This window comes from Malus sylvestris, chromosome 12, assembly GCF_916048215.2.
Source record: "Malus sylvestris chromosome 12, drMalSylv7.2, whole genome shotgun sequence".
Taxonomy (NCBI): domain Eukaryota; kingdom Viridiplantae; phylum Streptophyta; class Magnoliopsida; order Rosales; family Rosaceae; genus Malus; species Malus sylvestris.
The window spans coordinates 25,028,196-25,042,800 of record NC_062271.1 but is presented as its reverse complement, the minus strand read 5'-3'; the positions used below and the strand labels follow the sequence as shown (position 1 = coordinate 25,042,800).

General features: G+C 38.4%; 2 protein-coding genes and 1 long non-coding RNA gene across 4 annotated transcripts; 2 read left to right on the top strand and 1 right to left on the bottom strand.

Annotated features, from left to right (window-relative positions):
- Positions 1 to 2,747: 2,747 nt before the first annotated feature.
- Positions 2,748 to 6,215, top strand: LOC126593940 (APO protein 4, mitochondrial-like). 2 transcript variants are annotated; one of them, XM_050260114.1, is made up of 4 exons: positions 2,748 to 2,998; positions 3,318 to 3,425; positions 4,433 to 4,730; positions 5,079 to 6,215. In XM_050260114.1, exons 3-4 carry the CDS (start codon positions 4,477 to 4,479, stop codon positions 5,824 to 5,826), a joined length of 1,002 nt encoding a protein of 333 aa, XP_050116071.1. In that variant the 5' UTR covers positions 2,748 to 2,998; positions 3,318 to 3,425; positions 4,433 to 4,476; the 3' UTR covers positions 5,827 to 6,215. The 2 variants fall into 2 exon arrangements, with proteins under 2 accessions (XP_050116071.1, XP_050116072.1); XM_050260115.1 differs by having other exon boundaries at positions 3,318 to 3,447.
- A 1,440-nt stretch (positions 6,216 to 7,655) lies between these two features.
- Positions 7,656 to 9,297, bottom strand: LOC126593941 (uncharacterized). The gene is made up of 2 exons (XR_007613065.1): positions 8,039 to 9,297; positions 7,656 to 7,919 (listed from the first exon to the last, which is right to left on the bottom strand). It is a non-coding gene; the product is annotated as an uncharacterized LOC126593941 (long non-coding RNA).
- Positions 9,298 to 12,336: 3,039 nt separating this feature from the next.
- LOC126591884 (gamma-interferon-responsive lysosomal thiol protein-like) lies at positions 12,337 to 13,914 on the top strand. Its single transcript, XM_050257592.1, has 5 exons — positions 12,337 to 12,667; positions 12,999 to 13,064; positions 13,196 to 13,336; positions 13,438 to 13,530; positions 13,610 to 13,914. The coding sequence occupies exons 1-5, from the start codon at positions 12,410 to 12,412 to the stop codon at positions 13,706 to 13,708; spliced, it is 657 nt and encodes a 218-aa protein (XP_050113549.1). The 5' UTR covers positions 12,337 to 12,409; the 3' UTR covers positions 13,709 to 13,914.
- The last annotated feature ends 691 nt before the right edge of the window (positions 13,915 to 14,605 follow it).

The following is a 14,605-nucleotide window of genomic DNA, read 5'->3' as shown; positions in this document are numbered from 1 at the left end:
GTTTTTCCCGACCTGACACCAATCTCAGCCAATCGCCGCCATCCATCACTTGGAAACAACTCCCTAGCCTTCCCTCTTTCATCTCCACCCAAAAACCACTTTGATTAACCCAATTTTGGGAGGAACGGAACCCATTGGTTATGTGGGTGTTCCGGCAAGATACACCGATTCCAAAGGTCTTGACCACCACCACCACCATCAAACTACTCCTCTAGTGGCCAAGAACAAAGTCCAAATAAGTTTGGGGGAGTCGGAGTTCGTTTTGGGGCCAAATTGAGAACACCCATTTCAAGGGTTTCCAGCGGATCGAGGCTATTTTCAAGGGTTTTCCGGCCGAATTGGACTTCGACCCATGTATGAAAGTTGTTCCTCTCATTGAACTCTACTTGCCTGTAAAATTTGGTAATTTTTAGAGTTTGTCGAAAAATTTGGTTTCCGTTCGCTGGAAACCGCCACTTGCGGTGGCGCATGGCCAGTGGGCCGACACTGCCTTTTCATGTAAATTTTGATATTTTAAATCCGTAATTGGTACCATTTGATGTGATTCGATTATGAAAGTTAATGTTGAATATTTCCGTTACTAGAATATTTCGGAAATGGATAAAAGAATGAATGTGAATTACGAAAGGCTTGATCTGTTCAAGGGTATGTAGGCAGTCTAACGGGAGTTAGATGTAGCCTTAAAATAATCAAGATTAATCTTTTGTTGAAAAATTTTCTAAGAAAAGGAATTGGGTGATTAATTTAAAAATTAGCCTTATGTTTTTGGTAAATAAATTGGGTTATAGATTTTGTGAGTAACTAAGAATTAAATAAAAGAATTGTGATTAATGGTAGTAAATAAATAAGAGTTTAGTTTTGGCCTATCACCGAAATTAGTTTCCGAAATAAAATTTTCTGGTCGGGGTGTTATAGTTAAGCCCCAGTTAAATTTCTGTTAAATTAACTAGAGCCTACTTTGTCTCCAATATCAATAGAAGGTCATGGAAGCATGACCTCCACCAACAGCCCCACCCCATCAGGCAATCACCTCCAAACCCAGCACATAACCACCAACTCCACCCTGCAACTCAAGGACACTCCAAGCATGAGCAAAGCAAATATGCTATAGCGGTTGGGAGTGGTCAAAAAAGGGTATCCACTTCACATCATCACCCACATGGATCACATAGAACTTCAACATGTTATCAAAGAGGCAAATCTGGTGGTAGATGCACAAGGTGACTGAGGGCATACAATAGGTTTGAAGTACTAGAAATAAAACTAGATTCATTCTTGTAGGTGGTGGCCACTATTTGATTGGGTTGTTCTTTCTCCTCTAATATCAAGATTATGATGGTGAACATCAATATCAGCATAAGTTCTTTCTCCCCTTTTATGAGTCTTCCTCCCTTATCATTTTATCAAATTTAACCCACTCTAAGACTTAATATTTTTTACACTAAGTAGGCCAATCAAAGTTTTAAAGACTAGTATAAAGGTTGGGATGGAGTTTCGGTGGTCGTAGGTTGAGCTTGGAGGTGGTGGGGGCTTGATATTACTTGATCTTCATTTTTGTTTTTCATTTTATTTGTGATTTTTTTTTATTTTTTATTTTTCATCTTCATGTCCGTGCTTGAAAGAAGTCAGTTACAAATTCTCGTACATACTATTGTAATACTAATATGGTGCATTCTAATCCTACCTATTCAACATTTTAGGATTTATCCCTTACTAAATTGACATCAATCCTTTGAGAATTTGAAATCTCTCATCCAAACATAGCTTAAAGGTTGCAGAAAGTTTTCACATTAGTTCCTGAATGACATTTTAAAAGATAAATTTTCACATAAAAAGGATGGGGATTCTCTCCCCTCCCTCCCTTCCTTTCACAGTTTTTTCTTCTTCTTTCTCTCTACAAAGATGAAATCTCAAACATTCAAACATGAGGGGAGGAAAGTGGAGGAAAAAAAAGAAGGGAAATGATCCTTGTCCCTTTTAGAAATGCTCTTTGTTAAAGCAAGCTACCATCTCCTTTGTTTGTCTAATAGAAATGAAGAAGTTCTCGAAAAAAAAATACTTCTATTAGATTGAAATCTAGTTGGTAGCACACTACAATTTTTGTGAAGTTGGAAACCAACACAGAGAAAAGGGCAATGGACAAGGTGAAAAGAGAAGGCCAGCCAAGTTCCCCAAGTTACGGCCACTCATCCATAAAGATACGAAAAAGGACATATACTTTCAACTATTTTCAATCTTGTGCAGTTTGAGAGCACGTGAATGAATGTCCAGAAAAATGATTTGATTTTGATATGAAAAATCAGGACTGGAAAAAAATCCTAAAAATCCCAAACCAAACCGAAAAAATTCTGATCCTAAATCAAAAAAATTGCAAACTAAAATTTCCGAAATTTTCGATATGTCATTCCGAACCAAACCGAAATTTTCGGTACAGGATTCGGTTTTGCATCTCCATTTTTCAGTATTCCCATACCGAACTGAAATAAATATTTTATATATATATATATGTATATATATTATTTTTTAATTATAAGAGAATTATTTCAACCATTAATTGTTTGGGGTTTAATCTGTGCAGTTCATTTGTTTTAAGGGAACTTTAACGAAAAGCACCCGTTACTGTTCACTTTAACGAAAAACCACATTTTTACACATAAAAAGTCAATTCTAGTACTATTCACTTTACCCTTTATTTTGTCCTTATCATTAAAACTCAAAATTTTCAAGCCCTTTTCGTTAGTTTTCTTTGTTTTAATATGTGCAGTCCATCGAACTCGAATAGAACTTGAAGCGCAGCCGCCACCAGCCTTCCTTCACGAATCACCACCCAGCCACCGCCACGCCAAAGCATCAAAGACAGAACTCTCCAGCCTTCCTTCACGATTCCTTCACGAATCGTCTCCGACTCTTGCGATCTCTCTCTCTCGGGCGATTTTCTCTCACAGGCAGAACCCTCGATCCAGCACCGAGTCCGAGTCTCACTCTCACCCCAAATTAGGTAATTAATTTAGTGTTTTGAAATCTAATTTCTGTCACTCATCCAAAATTTAGTGCCCAATTGACAGTAGGGATTGTTGAAGGGCTCAAGGCCGGTTATAGACCCGCTGATGGCCTAATTTATTCATGTCGTTGGCAATTTTTTTGTGTGTGTGTTAATAACTTATACATTTCTTCCATCTTCATCTGTTTGTTAGTAGTCATTCACTAATTAAAATGATGTTTGATTGAGTTTATCGTATTCTTTTTTAAAAATCGTTTCTTTTATTGATGATGCGCTGCGGCACCCATGTGTGATGCTATGTATTTGGTTTTGGCAGGTTGTAGGGGGATTAAAGCTGTGGGAAGGTTCTCTTGATCTAGTTAAAGCTCGAAGATCTGAATTTCAAAATGGACGTTTATCATTTGCCGGTAAACGCGTTTTAGAGGTGGGCATCCTAATATTTTCAGGTGAATGTATTGTATACTGTCCCACGATGCCTTCACCTGTTAACCTTTCACATCTTAACATTTTTCCTGCTACTTTAGCTCATATGATTCCTGCCTGGTAGTCTAAATCTCGAGTGTAACGTTTCTTAGTCGTAAGTTCATAAAATGAGACGTGCAAGCTTCTTTGCCTTGAAATGCATTATATCCTTACAAACGGAAACTAATTTTGTTTCTGGTTGCATCTTGCTCGCTTCGTTCAGAATGTTGGTACTAGGTTTCCCCACTGTGTTAGTCCATTAATTTCATGTTCACATAATACATACAGGGAAACTCTTCAACTTTCTAGATGGCTAGTTCAAATTGTTAGGCTCTAATATCATAGCTTGGAAGTGGAGAATTTCAACTCAATTCTTAATGAACTGCATTTTTGTTGCTATACCTTAACTAACAAAGGGTTTAATGAGATGATGATGAGATGAAAATGATAGTTTTCCTTTTTACACTTGTATCTAAAGGTTATGGTCATTTTTCGCAAGTTGGGTTGTCTATGGAATTGGGTAACGGTGGAATTCGTTTTATGATGATGAGATGAAAATTATAGTGCATTTTGTCTATTGAACTTTTCTTGATACAACGATATTCTAAACTGCTATGATTTATGGGGAATAGGGATTCAAACTCGGGCAGTTAATGTGGTTGCTTTCTGTTCTTTTGTGCAATCTGGGTTGTCTATGGATTTGGTTCACCGGAGGATTTCATTTTTATGATAATGAGTTGAAGTGGATAGGGATTCCAACTCGAGTGCATGTATGACGTAACTATTGGAAGGGTTTTTTTTTTTTGAAGCAGTGGTTTTGGGTTGATTAAAGAGTTCTACTTTGGTTGTTACTGTAGTTGTTTTCTGTTCTTATGTAAAAATATTGGTTTTGTTCTAAAGAAATCTCTGAGTATGTTGTACTTGTCATGTTTTCTAAATTGGCTTTTTGTCTACCCTTTTGTGGAGCAGATGTGATTTATTTTGTGTAAAATTTTTGGCACCAAAAAGAAATTATGGCATTGAGGAAGAAGTTGTGCGAGAGATCCAATTTCAATGGCAAAATTATGGACATCTTTGCAAGGTATTACAGCTCGAAGATGGACTTAAGGAAGCTAAAGCCTATGATTCAAAAGAGAATCCAAAACCGAGCTAAAGATTACCCAGTGCCTACCATGGTACCAGTTGCCCAGGAGGTCCTTGATTCCCGGAGGCTCGTTATGCAAGGTGTCTCTACTCTTCTCAAAATGGTACCAGTTTTGGCCTGCAAGTAAATTCCTCATCTGCCAAATATTTGTTTACTAATAAAATAAATTCTTTTTAAGCCTTGAACTACTTGGCACTTTATTGTTCCATCGCATAGTTACTGACAGTGACATGTCATGTCCTGGAATAATACTGACTTTGAAGCTCCAGTGTTTATGTTCTGTATTTCTTGTTTTGGAATAATTAGACCATTTTATCTGAATGTTCCTGACTCCTGAGCTCCCTAAATGTTATTTTTAGGAGCAGCACAAGCTATGTTTTCCAAACTAGATTTATCTAATTGACCTTCTGTTCTCCATACAGCTCTTTTTGAACAATTTACGTGACTCAACGAAAGGCCTACTTTTTGCAGGTTCTGTCCAGAAGTATATATAGGTGAGAAAGGCCACTTAATTCAGACTTGTTGTGGCTTCAAACGTCGTGGAAAAAATCGAGTTCATGAATGGATAGTTGGTGGTTTGAAAGATGTGCTTGTTCCAGTAGAGGCATTTCACCTCAAGCACATGTTCCAGGATGTTATAAAACACCATCAGAGGTTTGACTTTGAACGTGTTCCTGCAGTTGTCGAGCTATGCTGGCAAGCAGGGGCAAATGATGGAAATTATTTAAATTGGAACTCTGAAAGTGATTGTGTTGGCGTTGATGGAGCTGAGTCTTTGTCATCTGATGAACTGATTCTGGTCGCCAGTGGAACTTTGAGGGCATGGGAAATACTTAGAAGTGGCGTGGAGAAGTTGCTGATGGTTTATCCAGCGAAAGTCTGTAAACATTGTTCAGAAGTTCATGTTGGGCCATCTGGGCATAAGGCTAGGCTTTGCGGAATTTTTAAGTATGAGAGTTGGCAGGGAACCCATTTTTGGAGGAAGGCAAATGTAGATGATCTTGTACCTCCAAAGACTGTATGGCGGCGGCGTCCTCAGGATCCTCAAGTACTTTTGAATGAAGGGAGGGGATTTTATGGGCATGCTCCGGCAGTAGTAGAACTATGCACACAGGCAGGTGCCATTGCACCTCCAAAGTATCACTGCATGATGAAACTGCAGGGTGTAAGTACCATACTTGGAGATCAAAGGTTGCTCCACCCGAATGATGCCGGTTGATTCGAAGGTAGATATTGAACCCAGCAGAAGCTCCCCAAGACAGTTGGATCACAGATGTGTGTAGAATTGCTTATAGCTGTAACACTTGATGATCTGAAATGGGAAAACGAAACACCACAAAAGCTCCCTTTAGATGGTCTGTTCTTTATTCTTGAGAATGATTGTAACATCAGATAACTGACAACGGAGTTCAAGATGGGTCGCAAAATCAACTGAACGCGTATTGCCCCCTTCAGTTGGAGCATGAAAGAGCTGATCAAATTTGTAGCTTTGCTTTAGCTATGCATGCAGAAACAGGAACGCGAAAATTTAATTAAGCTTTTCTTGTATTTAATGATGTTTTAGATGGTTAATTCAACTTAATAAATCATTGGAACGCTTATTACTTATGCTTCTCTGTAGATCTTCGGTACTATGACTGGTTTACGATTGATTTTCAGCTATAGGATTACTGTTCTTGTGCATATCAATGTTTACTGCCATAGACTGTCCCCAGATGCCGCTTGAAGCTGAAGTTTCCTGCTCAGAACCAATTGCCTCTGCTCATTGACTGCTCGAGTCTTCAGTTTCACCAGAATGCTGGTCGCATCGAGCAAACTCGAGGCAGTTTGTATCACAAGACAAGGGCTGGCCCTGAGAATTCGGGGCTTAGGCGAGCCTTCAAAGTGGGGCCCTAGAGTTCTCTGACTCCTGACCCTTTGTACATTGACATGTGTAAAAAAAAAAAATCACTAAATACATGAAAAAGTCTATTTCTATATCAAATATCATTAAAAATTAATATAAAAAATTAAAAAAAAAGATATACAAACATTACTCAAATATTACCCATCTCGCGTTTTTAGATGCAAATGCATTTATTAAGTTTACATAATCTAATTTTTCAACCAATTCAAACTGAAAGAGAAGTCCCTACACAGTATGCCAAATTTCAATCATTTTTCTATTATTACAATGTTACTTATTACATTCAATAAATGAATGAATGTATAAACATAAATGTGATATTTAAGAGAAAAGCAAAAAAGTAAAAATAAGATGGTGGGACTATTTAAAAGGAAGAAGACGTGCAACTATAAAAAAGATGATGTGACCATCTTAAGTAAAATCGTGCAATTAAAATGATGTTGGGAATAGGGTTGTCTTCTTCCTCACACGAGGCCGACCCTGCAGCAAAAGATTTTCAAATTTCGACGTTTACATATAAGCCCGCATAGCTCCCGCCCATCTCCTTCCAGACCTACCTGGCTCCGCCTAAAAATTGGGGGCCCTTCCAAAGTGGGGGCCCTAGGCAGGCGCCTACTCCAGCTACCTTCAAGGCCGGCTTTGCACAAGACTCAATCTCCTCGACAGAAGGTCGCTCTTTGTTCCATTCATAGTCTTGAGAAACAAAAGGATCTCGAAAAATTCACAAATGCCGTACTCGCTCAAGTTGCGAAATTCGTTTTCCAACTCGATTCCACAAAAAAAGAGTGACATTCTTTTGATGGGTGTGCCATCACCATCACACAGTTTCTGTTCTATTCTATTCAATATTAGCGTGAATTTGTCATTGGAAATCTTGTCGCACTCAGGAAACTGGTCTATGTACCTGTCGCAAGTGTTGATGAAGTTTCCTGGTCGATCATCAAGTTCGCCATCAAGGTTGTCCTCCACGAAATCTAATACACAGCCTGAAGATCTGAGGCCTTCCCACTGCTTGGAAAGAAAGCTCATGCGAGCCGCGGGGATAGTGGGGAGGAGTCGGAGGATTCGGTGGATAACACCTTCGGGTACGTGATGCCGCGGCCGCCCCGTTGTTTCCACGTCGTCGGCGTTTTGGTCATCTGTGTTAGTGTCATGGATTTAAATATCGATATTATCGGCGAAATATCGCCGATAATATCGATTTTTCGGGTAATGGATATTTAAACTGGTTTCCGTGTAGTTTTCGTCCAAATATCGCGATATTATCGATATTATCGATAATATCGTGATATTTTGGAAATATCGAGAAATTTCGTTGAACGGTGCAATCGGATTCCGATATCGGACGCCGGAGAAGAACGCCGGAGATGGTGTGCCTGTTCCCGAGCCCATTTCGTCCCAAAAACCTTGCAAAAACACGAATTTTAACTTAAATTTCACATATATACTCCAAATTTCACGCATGCATCAACGATTCAACATATGTGATATCGGTTTAGGGCTTAGGGTTTCAATGGAATCTCACCTGAAATATCGATGACTGGGCCAACTCCTTGCTCAGCGGCGCACCACCAGAGACGACTGAGGGAGAAGAAGAAGGATGGAGAGACTGAGGGAGAAGGATGGACGGAGAGACTGAGGGAGAAGGATCGAGATCGAGGCTGAGGGAGAAGGATAGACGGACGGAGAGACTGAGGGAGAGAAGGATCGAGATCGAGGCTGAGGGAGAAGGATGGACGGACGACGGAGAGACTGAGGGAGAGAAGGAGAGACTGCGTGTGTGGTGTGTGCGTGTGTGGTCTGCGTGTGTGGTGTGTGCGTGTGTGGTCTGTGCGTGTTTTGCAGAGAAGAAGAGACTAAGGGAGAGAAGCAGAGAAAGGGAGAGCCTGGGAAAGTGGAGAGAAAGAGAGGACTGAGAGAGAAGATAGATGTGAAGGATGGGGAATCGGGATGGAGGGGAGGTCACACCACACACGTGGTGCTGAAATGGGGAAGCATGCTGCACCTTTTCAAAGTTTTAATTTCAACCACACACCCAACCATGATTTTTACTTTTAATTTTAAAAAGTTAAATATAACCATTCAAAATATCTTAAGTTATATGACTTAATGTATTTTTAAATTTTAGATTGGTTGGATATTCTTTTTACATTTTATCATTCGATTTATTTGTGGGCTAACGAGGGAAACCAAACTAGCACATATGAACAATAATTAGTAATTTATTTAGAGTTTTAATACTCACATCCTTATTAAACTCCTAATTAATTTTCAATTCAAACATTTCAAATATATAAAAAATAAAATAAGAATAAGTTTGTACCCATTAATTTTTATAAAAAAAAATTGATATGTACCCGTTATAAGAATAAGTCACTCATGTATCTTACCATGCAATATATAAAGTGTAAAATATTGTACTAATTCATTATATATAAATGATTATGGTGTGTTTAAACTTCTTTCATTAATTACTACATATATAAATGATTAATTACTACATATTTTCTACACTCACAATGTTTGTCAGCTCGTTATATAATCAACTTGATAATGTTAAATCCATCATGCAATGCATTTCCTTCCAATTTTTTGTGATAAACTAATAGATAATTGACTAAATAAACATCCTGCAAAGTTTCAATAAAAATTTCCAAGTTTTTCTTACAATTTCCGTGGTTTCCATGTAATTTTTATCGATATCGATATTTTATCGATATTTCCGTCGATATTTCCGTGTTTTCGGATTACCGATATTTCCGATATTACCGATATTTAATACCTTGGTTAGTGTTTTTGTTAGACATGATAGAAATCCAGCCGGATTTGTGAATGCCAAGTAAGGGTACTTGTGAAATGTAGACGTTCCATCCTATATGTAATTGCATTACTTGATGAGCAAGTAATATCTCCCAAAATAATTACATCACTTGCCGAGCAAGTAATATATTCTAAGCCCTCTCATTCTTCGTCACGCACCCTCTCTCTCTTCCAATAAGCCCAAACCTCTAAACTTCGGGTCAAAGTAATTTTACTTCGGCCCGGCCCAACTTGGGCCCACCTGACCTTTACAAATACGAGTTGCATGCTAGCTAGGGTTCTGGATTCGATTCCAAAGCTAAGATTTTTTTTTTTTTTTTCAGATTGTGCTCCGCCATTGAATCCTCTTCCAAGTTTCGCCTTTTCGCACAACAGAGGTGTTCTTCTCCTACCTTCTTCGTTTTCTGAAATTGTTATCGATTCTAGGGTTTGATTCGTTCTTGTCTTACCTGTAAATCGATAGAGCGAGGTGTATGTTGAATTTTTTTCTTTTGGGATATGATCTAATTGTATGTGGGTTTTTTGAATTTCAGAGAATTTGTTCTTCCTAATTATCCATGTTATCTGAAATTTGTTAATTTTATTGGTTTAATTGGTTGTCCCTCTAATTTGGAAGATTTATTTCTAGAAGTTAATGAGTCACATATGCTCCACAAAAGGGTAGACAAAAAGCCAATGAGTCAATCCAGAAAACATAACAAGAAGTACAACATATTCAGAGATTCTTTTAGAACAAAACCAATATTTTTACATAAGAACATAAAACAACAACAACAACAACCAAAGTAGAACTCCTTAATCATAAAAATGAAATCCTCCGGTGAACCAAATCCTTAGACAACCTAGATTGCACAAAAGAACAAAAAGCAACCAATGTGTTTTAGGAAATTATTAAGATTCTTCATGTTCTTGTTGGTGATCTTAGTAATTCCATCTTAGTTATATTTCACGAACAGAGCTTGGCTGCTAATTTATCAGTAGCAGCTTATGTTCCTCACCAATCATAGATGGACACGTGTCCAAGTAATTATTTTTTAATAACAAATTGGACACATATTCATCTGCGATTGGTGAGGAGCAAGAACTGCTGCTGATTTTTTCAGTAGCCAAGTTCTATTCATATTTCACACGCATGTGTGTGTGTGTCTGTAACTCGTTTCACTATTCACGGAGTGGAAAGCATCCTGTACATACTGACCATGTATTGAAGGAAGATTTGCTACGGAAACTGCTAAGCTTAAACCCCCACATAGATTTTTGCAATGGGTGATTGTCAATAATAAACTTCAAGAGGTAGGTCACTTAGTAATTCACCTAGTTAGCTTTTTTTGTGAGAGAAACCTACCTAAGATGTCACGTTGTCTATATCTCGAGCCAATTTACTTGAAAACTGGTCAATGTGGCATTCAAGATATGGGTAATTAAGTTGTTATCGGGTTTTGTCACTCTCATTTATAATTTGTTCTATGTATTTCGGACTACCAAAACTTTATGTCCAACCTCCACAAGCTTGCAGATCAATTGGTTATGAGATTGAATCAACCGGGCAAGAAAAACCGGTTCCTTCGAGTTTTCCTTGCATATCATGTTGTGCCTTGGCCCGTTCGTTAGTGCGGAAACGAGATTCAGATTATAACTTCACCAAATCACATTCAGTTGAACAGAATAAAATACAAGAAATAAAGACACCGAGAAATTTACGAGGTTCGGCAAAAACATGCCTACGTCCTTGGAGAGACATTGCTCTTCATTATGAATAACAGTACAAGTACACATGAGTTAAATCAACATAACTCAATCCTAAATCCCTTGCACACCCACTCATAGAATTTTCTCAAGAGCCTCACTCTACCTCAAGAGTTCTTTCACCAGAGATATTTTTCACTCTACCTCTCTTGATTTTCTCTCAACCCATGTTCAACCTTTCCCATGGGAGAGCCGAATGCTCTCTCCTTGGATGCTTCTATGATGCTTACCTTCCCACTTTCTAAGCATACTAAATGCACAAATATTGCATCTAGTTATAGGCATAAACTAGCAACTATGCCAACAACCAAGATCAAAAAGTCTTGAGTTCACATGACATAATCATTACCTAGCCTACCTAGCATGCACCAAAGTCTATACCTAGTCTATAAAGTACAACTTTTCTCCATTTGTCATTTAATGCATAGAAGAGAAAGCATGAACAATTGCATGCACGCAAACACAAAGTCACGGTTGCTGCCATTTTCTTGTAGCATTCACATGGTCTTCAATTGTTGTCAACACATGACTCATAATTACTCACAAATGTATAAGCCAAACACAACAGATCATTGATGTTGTGTTATTTCTCTAGGCTTTTTCATGGCAGCTCCAAAGAACATTTAGATGCCGGCGTCATGAATTAATGATGGAGGTGACCAAGTGATGGCAAACCTGACGGCAGTCGGTTGTCATTGATTACATCTTTCACATTACTATAACATTGGTGAATAACAAAATATTCAATAGGTTAGGTGCCAGCGACGGTTTCACGCAATGGCGAGTGAAGGCTATTGTTCCTACTCGCCCGTTTTGCTATCGACGATCTAAAAGATTTCCATCTCTACTTTGAGTATAACTGTCGTGGGGTAAGCTGTTTAACAAAAGTCCTCCGAGACGACTAAAGCAAAATAAGAATGGGCATTTTCTACTATATCTTGCGCCCAATAAGAAAATTTCCTAGATCCGTCACTAGATGATGTGTGTATAGCGAGAATTAGAAACATGTTCGGAAGACTTGTTGCCAAAATTATACTAGTCAAACGACTCTTGTTTCTGCAGAAAGTTGTACGGAAACATTGATTGCCATCTTATGATGAGATTCTTATTCACGATAGTAAGAAACAAAAACCCTACAGTGAAAGACATAAAAGTAAATAGAAACTTTAACCCTACAAGCATTTTCCAAATTAAATCGAAAGGGATTTGACAGCTACAAAATGAATTTACAATAAATATTTGGAAATTGATATCACAAGTTTGGTATATTGGTAGGAGGTTTTTAATTAAACCAACTGCATAAACCCAGCAGCTCTAAAATCCCAGAGACATGGCTGCTGCTACTTATTTATTCTTCACCTTGATCATTGCCAGCACTTTGTGCTCGTTCGGATCAGTTTCGAGTATTGAAGCTCAGAAACTTACTCTCTCAGTTTACTATGAAACTCTTTGCCCCCGTTGTGCTACTTTCATCGTCAAAAATCTTGCTCGAATTTTCGACAATGAACTCATCACCATTCTAAATCTCAGGCTGGTTCCTTGGGGAAATGCATCTATAAACAATTCCAAGAACGCCACTTTTTGTCAGGTCGATTCTCCATCTTCATCTTTTTAATGGGGTTTTTTACGGTTTGTTTGCACGATCACTCCTGCATATTCTGTTGCCTTTTTTTCTTTCATCAAAGTCTTGGCAACCAAACAGGTATTATTGTACATTTAGTGTCCGTCTGGTATAATTATATCGTTTTTAGTTTTCACTTTTTGTGTTAGAGATAGAGGAAATGTGTATGGTAGAAATGAGTAATGGCCAATTTGGATTAAGGGTGACGGTGGGAACTAAATAAAACTATAAATCGTAAATGAAATGATCATCGAACAGCCCTTAGTTTCTTGATGACGATTTTTGTCAAATTATACAGCACGGACCAGATGAGTGCAGGCTAAATTCTCTGGAAGCTTGCGCAATTGACGTTTTACATGATGTGGTGAGACCCCTCTCTTTCCATACAAATTATTGCTGCAATGATGATTTTTAATAGAATGTTGGCCGGCATGTGATTTTTTTGGTCTTAAATGTATTCGGATTCGCGTGGACTCGGATGAATTTGTGATGCAGAACAAGCATTTTGCTTTGATATACTGCATAGAATTTCTGGCCATCGAGGGAAGGCACAAGGAATGGCAAACTTGTTTCAGCTCATTGGGATTGCCTTTAAAGCCCGTTTTGGATTGCTACGAAAGTGCAAATGCAACAAAGGTTAACTTCGTTTAGTACTCGTCGAATAGTCATCGTCGTATCTACTATAATTCGTGTTTATGTCGCGTAATCTGACAATTGAGGTTGGTAACGTAATGCAGCTTGAACTAAAATATGCGAATGAAACCGCGTACCTCAGTCAGCCTCTTAAGTTCGTTCCATGGCTGGTTCTGAACAATCAACCGATTGGAAATGTTCGTCATCTCTCTTTCACCTTACATTTTTTGCCTTGATGCAGGATTATCTCTCTCAATGTTTTTCGCCTTAATGCAGGACTATGAAAATTTCGCTTCCTACGTATGCAAGGCTTACAAAGGTGTGGCCGTGCCGATGGCCTGCCGATCTGTGCATTTGAAGCAAAAGGCACAATAGAGTACTCTATCGCCGCAGAAATTAATTTCTCAGCTTGCTTAAGTACCTGATTTATATTAATATTCAGGATTAACACAAATGTTAGTATAGGAAATGGGGTGTGTTTGGAGCTATGAACTCAAGAGCTCGTCCGGTGCCTAGAAGGAATGTGTTTTCATCATGTAATCTATTCTAATCCGATCAAAATGAAAAATCATTCAGCTCTACCGTCGCTTGTACATTGAACTGTACGAGTTCTCCCATCCAATCCAACTCGAAGCACGAAACGACCCCTTAGGAATTCACCTATTTAGGATAATGCTTTTCTTGTTTAACCATAAGTCTGAGCAGGTCATTAGTCATTCCCTATATAACATCGGATTTGTGATGTGCATGGATTCGCAGGACTTGCTAATTACACAAAAGGGGTTCTAATTACAGCTTAATTATGTAGCTTGGGCCCCATTTTTCTTCTTTTTAATCCTTATTTAGCAGAATCCTAAGCCCCTAAATTGTAAAAGAAAAACAACAGACCGAGATTTTCCGACGTGTAATTATGCATCCTAAACAATTTTGGTAAGTGTCCACATTGCATTTGGGGCATCTGTATAATATAAAATATACGCTCACCACCCTTAAGTGCTAATTAATCAAGCATTAAGAGCTAAATGAATGCCTTAATGGCTTCTCCCAAGTGGTTCTCCTCCCTTGTTGTTCTTACTCTTGTGCTGTCCTTTTCTCTTCCGTCGTGTTCTTCAGTTGAAGGTGATCATGGCATCGACTCCGCCTCGCCGCCTTTGTTTCCTCTGAATCCCCAAGTAGCAGACCATCATCTGAAATTTGATCTAACTATGTATTATACCACTTTGCTCAACCTGTGCTTCCTTCATCGAGCAACTGGTACCCCTATTGATTTCG